At 41.0% G+C, this 12189-nt stretch overlaps 1 protein-coding gene across 1 annotated transcript; it reads right to left on the minus strand.

The window, feature by feature from the left end:
- Positions 1–4013: 4013 nt before the first annotated feature.
- Positions 4014–11715, minus strand: LEAP2 (liver enriched antimicrobial peptide 2). Its single transcript, XM_073551036.1, has 3 exons — positions 11552–11715; positions 6699–6841; positions 4014–6614 (listed from the first exon to the last, which is right to left on the minus strand). The coding sequence occupies exons 1-3, from the start codon at positions 11708–11710 to the stop codon at positions 6578–6580; spliced, it is 339 nt and encodes a 112-aa protein (XP_073407137.1). The 5' UTR covers positions 11711–11715; the 3' UTR covers positions 4014–6577.
- Positions 11716–12189: the final 474 nt, after the last annotated feature.

Below are 12189 nucleotides of genomic sequence, written 5' to 3' on the forward strand. Positions count from 1 at the left end.
TAGGAGCTACGCCAGCATGGGGCAGGAAGGCGCCTGGGGGCTTCAATTAGAATATACCTGTCAACTAGACACAGAAATACACATCCTTTGTCTCTCCCAGCTGCCCCAACTCCATCCTAGGATCATGGATTATGAGCACATCTTTCGAGTTATGGACTCATGAAAAATATCCGAGTGACCCTGAGGAAATCGCGCATCTGGCAGTGCGACTCCTGAGGCGGTGAGGGTTCTGGGGCCTGAGATACATAGATTTGCCCTCCACAGCGACCCAATGGGGCCATGTTTGCTCTCCACATGACAGGCAAAACAAACCGCATTCACTGGTACCTCTCATGTCCTGATCCGATCATGCTGTTGGAAAGTTACCCCCTTTCTTAGACATTGGGAATAAGTTCTGCAGGGAGCGAAAGGGTGGAGATTATTAGCCCACCCTCTGACACAGGGGGAGGGACCTAGCGTGCTTAAGAACTAGCAGCCCATGGCAGAGAGGCTCTCTCTCACAGAAGAACCAGATGATGATGATCTAAGAAGGAACTGGGGACAGAACTGCCAAGGGGAGCAGCGGCCCATGCTTTGGGGTCTGTCCGGCAACTAAGATTCTTGTACCTGTGGACTGCAGAGCTCCCGGCAACCTACAACCGGTTAGGCCTCGTTTATGACAGAAAATAACAGACCACTTTAACTAGCAGACTCTTAGGTAATTACTTGGCCATTGTTCCCATCAGAAACCCCATGAGTATTAGTGCACTGGATAGATTTTACTTTATACAGATAGTAACCATTGTTTACATTTGACAGAAAAACCTCCTTGAAATGATCTTCTTCCTCCAACAGTAAATGAACCTATAGATTTTATTGTATAGGCAATACTCTAATGACCTCTGCCCTGTTGCTTCTCCTTCTGTAACTGATGTTGCCCTGTTCTTTTCTTGCCCAAAATGGCTGCTGCAGAGGTATCGGAAGTTCTCTAGAAAGTAGAACCATCTCTCCAGCTTGTCTGGTCGGTAAATTGGATCAGACGAGTGGCATGCTGCAAATTTCTTCTGTGTGAAAAAAGGCCCATGTAAACTAACAAATACGCCAATATTGGGTCTGTAGCACTGTGTTACAAAGGTTTTATCCCTCGGACAATTTTGAGGGTTCCAGATAGATTTTTTCATGCTGATTTCAGAAATGACTTCAGATTTTTCCTATCACGTAAGGTTTTTGAGAAATGATATGAAACATTATAATAGTCTGTTATAATTCTAAAAACTCATACAGTGGGGAAAAAAGTATTTAGTCAGTCAGCAATAGTGCAAGTTCCACCACTTAAAAAGATGAGAGGCGTCTGTAATTTACATCATAGGTAGACCTCAACTATGGGAGACAAACTGAGAAAAAAAAATACAGAAAATCACATTGTCTGTTTTTTTTTCATTTTATTTGCATATTATGGTGGAAAATAAGTATTTGGTCAGAAACAAAATTTCATCTCAATACTTTGTGATATATCCTTTGTTGGCAATGACAGAGGTCAAACGTTTTCTGTAAGTCTTCACAAGGTTGCCACACACTGTTGTTGGTATGTTGGCCCATTCCTCCATGCAGATCTCCTCTAGAGCAGTGATGTTTTTGGCTTTTCGCTTGGCAACACGGACTTTCAACTCCCTCCAAAGGTTTTCTATAGGGTTGAGATCTGGAGACTGGCTAGGCCACTCCAGGACCTTGAAATGCTTCTTACGAAGCCACTCCTTCGTTGCCCTGGCGGTGTGATTTGGATCATTGTCATGTTGAAAGACCCAGCCACGTTTCATCTTCAATGCCCTTGCTGATGGAAGGAGGTTTGCACTCAAAATCTCACGATACATGGCCCCATTCATTCTTTCATGTACCCGGATCAGTCGTCCTGGCCCCTTTGCAGAGAAACAGCCCCAAAGCATGATGTTTCCACCACCATGCTTTCCAGTAGGTATGGTGTTTGATGGATGCAACTCAGTATTCTTTTTCCTCCAAACACGACAAGTTGTGTTTCTACCAAACAGTTCCAGTTTGGTTTCATCAGACCATAGGACATTCTCCCAAAACTCCTCTGGATCATCCAAATGCTCTCTAGCAAACTTCAGACGGGCCCGGATATGTACAGGCTTAAGCAGTGGGACACGTCTGGCACTGCAGGATCTGAGTCCATGGTGGCATAGTGTGTTACTTATGGTAGGCCTTGTTACATTGGTCCCAGCTCTCTGCAGTTCATTCACTAGGTCCCCCCGCGTGGTTCTGGGATTTTTGCTCACCGTTCTTGTGATCATTCTGACCCCACGGGGTGGGATTTTGCGTGGAGCACCAGATCGAGGGAGATTATCAGTGGTCTTGTATGTCTTCCATTTTCTAATTATTGCTCCCACAGTTGATTTCTTCACTCCAAGCTGGTTGGCTATTGCAGATTCAGTCTTCCCAGCCTGGTGCAGGGCTACAATTTTGTTTCTGGTGTCCTTTGACAGCTCTTTGGTCTTCACCATAGTGGACTTTGGAGTCAGACTGTTTGAGGGTGTGCACAGGTGTCTTTTTATACTGATAACAAGTTTAAACAGGTGCCATTACTACAGGTAATGAGTGGAGGAAAGAGGAGACTCTTAAAGAAGAAGTTACAGGTCTGTGAGAGCCAGAAATCTTGATTGCTTGTTTCTGACCAAATACTTATTTTCCACCATAATATGCAAATAAAATGAAAAAAAACCAGACAATGTGATTTTCTGGATTTTTTTTTCTCACTTTGTCTCCCATAGTTGAGGTCTACCTATGATGTAAATTACAGACGCCTCTCATCTTTTTAAGTGGTGGAACTTGCACTATTGCTGACTGACTAAATACTTTTTTTCCCCACTGTATATGAACTTTTTCTGAAACAGTATATTCTGAATTTTCCACTGAAATAACATATATCACTGATTTACACATATGCAAGCACTTATTATGCGAATTCCACGCAGGCGCAGTGAATCATTCGGCTGACCATGTACGGAGCATGCCACATCTCCTGGGCAGGAGAGGAATCAAAAGACAATACTGACATACTTAGAGCATGGCTGAATGGATCAGGACCTGCAATGCCGTTCGCTGTCCCAATGATATGGAGAGAGCAGAGAGATCATGTAACATATTGCAACTTCTGCCTTACAAATGTAACAGGATATTCAGCAAAGAGCAAGAAATTAATAGAATATCCTAATCTTCCTTCAGCTTTAAGACCAGTGCCACACGATGAAAGTCTTCATGTTCCAAGTCCGCCAAAAGTATGGACAATGGAGGATGATGAAGATGAACTAACAATGTCAGTGGAAAATGAAACTGCTGCAGACCCAGACTTTGAGCCTTCTACATCTAATCCACATCTGTTCAGTCAAGCTGATCTGAGTGACTTGGTCAGAGATTTGAAATTATCAAAGAGATAGGCAGAATTCTTGGGATTGAGCCTACAAGAACGGAATCTCTTTATCAGGAACAAGAGTTTCTGTTTTTCGCAGTCGTCAAGAAGACCTTAATCAATTTTTCAACCATGTCAACAGTTTAACCTTTTGCAACAACTTCTTGGGGTTGTCTGGTGCTCTTGGATGCGAACATGACCCGAAGGAATGGCAACTGTTCATTAACTCGTCAGTTTTAAGTCTGAAGGCTGTTTTACTATACAACAGAAATATCTATCCTTCTATACCTATTAGACATGCCGTACACATGAAAGAAACATATGAGAATATGGAGTTACTGTTGACCCAGATTAGTTATAAAAATTATAACTGGAACATATATGGTGATCTAAAAGTTGTTGCACTTCTTCTTGGACTGTAGCTTGGATATATCAAGTATTGTTGTTTTATTTGTGAATGGGACAGTTGTTCTGTCCCCACATGAGGCAAATGGAGGTGTAGTTAATTGGGGCTGGGAGAGATTCCTACCTTCCGTTTCCTCAATGCAGAGCAGACAGGACCATGTTGCTGTTTTGCTGTTCAGCGTCCGAAGAGATGATACACACCAGGGATTGTTAAGCCCAGACTTGTTTATTTGGAAACCTGGACATACATCATATGATTGGTAATGCAGTAGGTTCTCCAGACGTGCAGAATGTTAACAACAAGATGCGAGCAACGAAGTGTGCAGCAAATTGTGTGCAAAGTGGTTCAGCAATGTGGTCGAAAAACTGATGCCTTTCACAGCTCGGTACAGGCATGTCTCTCCTGGGTGAAAGTGAAAATAAGAATGGCTGCAAGCAGGAAGAGAAGGAGTCACCTGACCTGGAAATGGAAGGCATGTAGTAGAATTAATTAGCTGCAGGCTGCCATACAGAAAAAGAACAGCAGGTGGCAGCAGACCAAATGCAAGACTTATACAACGAATGTATTATATTACCAATCTATGAAACCATATAATCATAACTTTAGATGGAACAGCACAACAGTCGTGCACGAAAAATGCACTATTTCAAAAAGGACTGGCCACTCCGCAAAAACCTGGTTGCTGGACAGAAGAATGTTAAACATAATCCTCTCGTTGATCCAGCAAATATATTTCTCCCTCCTTTGCATATTAAACTTGGGCTTATGAAGAATTTTGTCAATGCAAGGAATAAAGTATCGGAAGCCTTTTCTTACTTGCGACAGAAATTTCCAAGAATAAGTGATGTAAAGATTAAAGAAGGTATTTTTATTTGCCCACAGAGCAGAGATATAATGCATGACAGTAGCTTTGATTGTCTTTTGCAAGATGCTGAACAAATAGCATGGAGAGCCATTAAAGATGTGACCTTCAACTTCCTTGGCAACAGCAGGGCACCGAACTTTGAACAACTTGTGGACAACATGCTCACAGCATATCATTTGATGAAATGCAGTATGTCACTAAAAATGCATTTTCTATAGTCTCACTTGGACTTTTTTCCAGCCAATCTTGGTGCCGTTAGTGATGAACATGGTGAAAGATTTCACCAAGACATTGCGCTGATGGAGAAAAGGTACCAGGGAAAGTGGAGTACGTCAATGCTGGCTGACTATTGCTGGAATCTTATAAATGAAAGTCATCTGCAAAACACTTTTGAACAATTGCTTTTGCTACTGACATCGATGCACATGTATGTAGTGTCTCAGGCGTCATAATGTAGAGACTATAAACTGTTGTTTCTTAACCCCTTACTGCCAGCTGACGGAATAGTACGTCAGCTGGCAGTATCCCCAGCTTTGAGGTGGGCTCCGGCAGTGAGCCCACCTTAGAGCCAAGACACGTCAGCTGTTTTTAACAGCTGACATGTGCCCACAATAGGCAAGAGAAGAATCGCGATCTGCCCACGCCTATTAAGTAGTTAAATGCCGCTATCAAACTCTGACAGTGGGCATTTAAATACACTTCCAAATGACGGTCCGGAAATACGCGCAGTGACGACCCGCGTCACGTGATCGGGGGTCATTGCTGCGTTGCCATCACAACCAGAGGTCTCCTCGAGACCTCTGTGGTTGATGATGGCAGATTGCTATGAGCACCACCCTGTGGTCGGCGCTCATACCAAGCCTGTAATTCTGCTCCATAGAGGTGATCCGAGCATTACCTCTATGTAGCAGAGGCGATTGCGCTATGCCAAAAGTAAAAAAAAAAAAATGTTTAAAAATAAAAAAACAAAACATAAAAGTTCAAATCACCCCCCTTTCACCCCAATCAAAATAAAACAATAAAAAAAAAATCAAACCTACACATATTTGGTATCGCCGCGTTCAGAATCGCCCAATCTGTCAATAAAAAAAAAAGAATTAACCTGATCGCTAAACAACAAAGCGATAAAAAAAAATCAAAGGCCAGAATTACATTTTTTTGGTTGCTGTGACATTGCATTAAAATGCAATAATGGGCAATCAAAAGAACGTATCTGCAAAAAGTGGTATCATTAAAAACGACAGGTCGACTCGCAAAAAATAAGTCCTCACACGGCCATATTGATGGAAGAATAAAAAAGTTATGGCTCTGGAAAGAAAGGGAGCGAACCCCCCCCTCCGAAAAAGCTCCAGTCATGTAGGGGTTAAAAACCTTACGTGGTACAGACTTTTGGAGTACATATTCGTGTTCAGCATATCAAAATCTATAGAATACAATAAAATTTTCTCAGGGGACAAGAACTTCCCTGAAATTTCTTGCGGAGTGTAATCTGTCTGTTTCTTTATATGAATGAAAAATATGTTTGACTGCACATACCCTTACTGGGGACAACATTACATATTTCAAGGCTAGCCTTACGGTACATTTATGCAGATTTTATTTTTATAGGGATTTTAAAGCAGATCTGCATCTAAAATCCACGTAACAGTTTGTATGTAGCATTTAAAGTGATTTAATATAGATTTTCAATCAGATTTGCACCCTAAATAGTAAATAATCGGTAATAAAGAAATGATGCTTAAAAAATACTATCATTTATGAAATAAATATAAAAAACATGAGTGCAAGTTTTACAGAAATTCAGAGGCAAAGAAATACAACAGTGTTAGAAAGATCTCTTTTATCTGCGCTCTCGAGGTGTCGTAGGTTTCCTATTACTGCCGAAAAATTGCCGAATCTTCCATTAATCCGCATACGTCTTTAAGCAGCATCTATGGTTCCTGAAAGTAAAAGCAGAGATCATTTAGGCAAACCTCTAAATGAGGCCGTATTGAATGATAGCAAGTGGAGATTTAGGTGATTACCTGCAAAGTCTAGTAGAGCATTCAGTATCATCTCTGCAAGATGCACCGACCGGACGCATGGACATTGTTCTCCAGAAAGGTGTCATTCTCTTTGCTCTCACCATTGTTTTGGGGCAGTCATTATCTAGCGGAGCTGCATGTAGCTGGGGAGGTAAGAAATAACATTATATCAAACTGTTATGCTAGGCTACACATAAATATTAACAGAATTTTCACAGATTTTATTTAAAGTTGCTATGAAGGAGAGAAAGTTAAAAAGAAACATAAGGATTAAAACATTTCCCATCTTCTCAATAACCTACAGTTCCAGCGTTATCGCTCTGGTGGTTCCTGCCATCAATCATTTGACTGTTGTAACTAATATCTGGCCTTAACAACCACATCACGTATATGCAAACGTCACGCAAGTGATTGGCTGAAGCTGTCATGTGACTGTTGGACAAGACATCATCACTTCCAATAATGTGGAACCACCAAAGTGGCGGAACTGGAGTGGCAGGGAAAATATTGGTTATTCTTTATTTCTCACTCCCTACTTAAATGTTCAACTTGAAGGACCTAGGTCTTTTTTTCAACCTATGTAACTACTTTATTGCAACAGTTGAAAAATCCCAGAAAACTCCATTATTTTCTGGTATGGATTGGTAATACATGGCAAAACTTTAAAGAGGTACTCAGAAGTGATAAATAAAAAGTATTCACATCAACATAAAAAAGTGTTTTCAATTGTCACACTATGCTATTCACAGGAGACAAGCCTCCAGAACACTCCATCTCCCTTTTGGGATGTTAAATTACAGATCAGGCTGCGTGACGTGCTACTGACTTCTAATACAAACCAGCACCCTAATAACACCTCTTTCTATTCAGACACAGATCATAGATGTGGCTTGCTATACAAGCTAGCCCCCTGATCAAGCCTGATGTCCAGTGTGCAGGTACGGACTGGGGCTGAAATTCAGCCCTGGCATTTGAAATCACACAGGCCCATGTTGTCCCTGCACTCAAGAACCAGATGGGATATATTACTAATATTACCCTGGATGGAGGAAAGGAAGATTTTCAACAAGACCAATATTTCTAATAATACACGTGGCCTGGTGGGGTAAGTGACGGAGTCATCGACTTTGTGCTCCATAACAACGCTTAACAGTGTGGGTGTCTTGAGATCACCGATTCTGTTAACAACATAGCTGACAAGGTGGCCCCCGACCAGACAGGCCCTTCTGGCATTTGCCAGAATGGCCAGTCCGGCCCTGCCAGTGTGCAAGTTTGGACTATAATTGCATTGATTGTGCTCTGCCTGGATGACTCCCAGTGATCTATGCCTGCTTTTTTCACAACTTATCTGTGACAGCCCTAGCATCACTTCACACTTTTTGGCATTTCACAGATAAGTTGTACTACTGCCAGCTGTATCCCTCCCATAGTCATAGCCTGGATGCCCGGCTCTTATCACAATTGCTCCACAGGTGACTTTCCAGCCTGAGCAAAGTGTCATGACATCTGCTGCAGCATCTATCAGAATTATGATGCCATCACTTCCTCTTAGAATATCCTGTTTCTCAGACTGGGGAGATACGTGTGAAACAGAATTGATAAGAGCGGCATAAACAAACTTCAGAATGGAGAAACTACCAAATAAGTATGTTGGAATAGGGGGCAAAGGATAGACTTTGGGAAGGATAAAGCCTGCAATTTACAGCTTATCTGTGATATGCCAAGGAGTGTGGGGAGGCTCTGACTTTCACAGATAAGCTGTGAGGAAGCAGGCATAGATCATGGAAGGGGGGAGTCAACTAGGCAGAGCACAAACGATGGAATTACATTACAAACTCACAGACACACAATATCACAAGTCTGGCTTGAATAACAAACAATAATAAAACCATGCCCTCTGAACTGCATGGAGGAAGACTTTATCAGGGGGCTAGTCAGTAGTGTCCCAGAAAGGGGTGAGAACCCAGGAGCTGCACCTCAGTCATAGTGAAGAGTTCTGAATAGCACAGTTTTTGAAGTTTAGTTTTTGAAGTTATTTCAATGTCAATACTTTTTTTAATCTCCAAATAGTGCCGGATTAATTAATGTCACTTGGGAGGAGTTTCTACCCTAGCTGCAAGGTTAAATGGATCTCACGGATGTTTTGCTACATTCCTGACATTGTAATTTAAAGAGCAGGTTCACTTTGGGAGAACCCACATTAGTGAATTAGAGAATCGAGACACAGTGACTAGTAAGCATTGCCTAGATCAGTGATGCCCTACTGTTCATGTAACGCTTAGAGTAGAATAAACATTTCTAATATCCCTGTTCAGTGCTTTGGAAAGCATTTTCAAGCTGGCTGAGACCAGTGTGCCTTTGCTGTAAAAGCTATGAGTGAGCGGTCTTGTTGTTGCCATGTTCTGGGGACCCCCTGATCGGGGCTTATGGAACCCCATGGTTCCTGGAAAATAATGGCTTGTACTTTGCAAAAATGTCTTCACGTTCCAGCTTGAGAAAAAAAAAACATAAACTGGAAATTATGCAGATGATCATAATCCAACAGATCACCACTCAAAGGGTCCAGATAAATATATAAATAATAAATATAAAGAAATAAAATATATATTGCATAATTAGGTGACTTTGCATAACTTATCTGGAATAAGTTAATAAAATAATCAGCTTCTACTGAATATGACTTAGGTCGTAACATATTAGCTGTCAATAGTACAAGAAGACATTTAGGCGTATTTTTCAGGAAAATTCTGCCTTGAACCTGCCTGAAAAAGAGCTAAAAAACACCTAAAAGAGTAAAGATATGGCAGGTGCAGACCAGCATATTTTCGGTTTGAGTGCGATCTAACAACACATCGGATAGCACCTGGACCAATGTTATGCTATGGGGCCATGCAATTTTTTCCTCGGACAGTCCTGAGAATCGGAACACACTATGCTGACACTCTGATCAGAGTTTGATCAGAGTGTCTTTTGCACAATCGGCCTGATTCACTCAGAGGAGGAGATTCTCTGCACATGCCCTCCTGCACAGCAATGTCAAAATAACTTGCTATGCATAAATTTACACTTTTGGAGCTGCTTTTAACAGTTTCAGGCTTCAAAAGCCATGACATAGCTAAAAGAAGTGACCAGACTATTCTTCAGGTGGCTTCTGCTTTGAAGTCGCCACTATGTTAAATATAGGATAAAAAAAAATTGTTGGTGTTCATAAAGATACTTCAGAGACAACATTGCCAACATTTTCCTAAAGAGTCTTCTTAAAAAATGATGCAAGTATGCCAGCATGTAGAAGGTGTGTGTTCATACAGACTTTTTGCAGAGTGTTTAGGAGGATTTGAAGAGCTTGCACTCTATAATGTCAGCAAAGATTACCTGTGAACGCACAACTGGGGGGGACCAGGGACGGACTGACCAACTGGCAATTCTGGCAAATGCCAGAAGGGCCTGTCTGGTCGTGGGCTGCCTTGTCTGCTACGTTGTTAAAAGAATCGGTGTTCTCAAGACACCAATGCTGTTAAAAGTTGTGACAGAGCACAAAGTCACTGACTCTGTAATTTACCCCAAGAGGGCAAAGGTATCATTACATATACTTATCTTGCAGTAAATCTTGCTTTCCTCCATCCAGTGTAATATTCATAATATATCCCTTCTGGTGCTTGGGGACAGGGACGGCATGGGCCTGTGTGATTTCAAATGCCAGGGTTGAATTTCATCCCCACAAATAAAAAAGGAAGCACTCTGTAGAGCCATAGCATGCAAACATGAAATATGAAAAATGAATTGCATTACTGCATTAGAAATACGAAAGACTGAGAAAGCTTAGTTCATAAAATGGCATTAGGTTAGGGTCCTGGAATATGAGAAACGCCTTAACGTGGCTTCCAGGTGCACATAAATCGGCCATTTTATGCGATAAGCATTCTCAATTTTTCATATTTATAATGCAGTATTGTAGTTCGTTATTCATATTTCATTTTTGCATGCTATGGCGCTACAGTGTGCTTCCTATTTTGCTTGAGTGTATATGAGTTGGTGACTCTAGGTTAAGCACCTGTTCACACATAGTTTATGCTTGGATGTGATGGTCGGTTTTTTGAAATTTGAATTTCATCCTCAGTCCGTACCTGGGGGGGGGGGGACGCTTACGAAGACTACTATTTCTACAGCAATTTTAATGAAGTAGCTTTGGAAGACAATGTGACAATGTTTAATAATTTTAAGCCCTGCTCACTTTCTTTGTAGTGCTGCTATAAGTTCATATGTTAAACAGTCCTTTTTCATCCAGAAAAAACTATTTTTTTTATACATATTGTCTTCTATATGGCATCCATTATTATAAATGTCCTGAATTAAAAAATTGTACAAAGCCCAAAAAAACAGTGTCCTGTGTTAATAATTTCAATTGAGCCGTTAAAAACAGATGCAAAATGGATGATATCAATGTGTCATCTGTTTTTTTTTTTTGCTGCACCCATGGCCAAGCTGGATTTGAAAAATGGATCAGAGTAGAGCATTCTGTGATTTTAACACATGATCCATAGGTCATGCGAGCTACCCCGTTGACTTACAATGGTTGGTGTGCTATCGGTAACCTACTAGTTTTGTGTAGGGACAGCACATGAATGTAAAAAAAAAAAAAAAGTAGAGACAGAAAAAAAAGTTACCGACTTTTGTGCACCTTGCACCAAAAAATTGGCACGAGTTTCTTAACAATTGACCCTCACAATGTCTGGTTATAGTTTAGTAGCATTTATGAAACACATTTACAACCTTGGGATGTCCACATAGCATTTCCTGCAAAAAGGAATGTGAAGCAATCGTGGATCCCTACATTCCAGACAAGCTGGGCTCACCTGGAGTATCAACAAGATACAAAGCGCAAAGATAGCCGTCCACTTCCCGAGCTGTAGACTCATGGCTAGACGATCCTGAAAAGCCCGCTGATGCACTGAGGAAGCATCTTGCTTCCCGCCCGATATTTTATAGACAAAGGTCAGAACAGATTGCGTCATTTGCATCCTAAGAGGCTAAAGTGCAATTGATACATTTAATAAGTTAATGACTAGCGACACACGCTATTCACACCGCCAGCATTACTCAATGTCTTCAGGAATGTTGTCGGTGTCATGAAATTGTCACTTCTAGATGTTATAACCATTTCAATGTATGGTGGACTTTGAAAAATATTTTGCAGACATGTTTACACAGAGTCTTTTTGGCTCAAAAATCCATGTTAAAAAACATCCCCACAAAAATGTTACTGCTTTTTTAATTTCTTTTAGGCCTCTTTCACACATCAGTATTTTTGATCAGTATTTGTATGCCAAAACCAGGAATGTCTCCAAAATAAGGAACAGGAGTCAGTCTTTCGATTATATTTTTTTCTCAGTAAGTTCCATTCCTGGCTTTGGCATACAAACACTGATGCAAAATACTGACGTGTGAATGAGCCTTTATGCAGTATTTATTACTTTTTTCTGTTCAATTAATT

The sequence above is a fragment of the Dendrobates tinctorius genome, unplaced genomic scaffold, assembly GCF_039654945.1.
Source record: "Dendrobates tinctorius isolate UK_male_01 unplaced genomic scaffold, ASM3965494v1 ptg000001l, whole genome shotgun sequence".
NCBI lineage: Eukaryota > Metazoa > Chordata > Amphibia > Anura > Dendrobatidae > Dendrobates > Dendrobates tinctorius.

What these genes read in the sequence shown, in the direction of transcription:
- LEAP2 (XM_073551036.1), bottom strand. Translation starts at nt 11,710, where the DNA reads ATGACGCAATCTGTTCTGACCTTTGTCTATAAAATATCGGGCGGGAAG. An exon ending in GTATCTTGTTGATACTCCAG is followed by an intron (nt 6,842 to 11,551) that starts GTGAGCCCAGCT and finishes TTACCTCCCCAG; the next exon opens with CTACATGCAGCTCCGCTAGA. An exon ending in TGCTCTACTAGACTTTGCAG is followed by an intron (nt 6,615 to 6,698) that starts GTAATCACCTAA and finishes TTTTACTTTCAG; the next exon opens with GAACCATAGATGCTGCTTAA.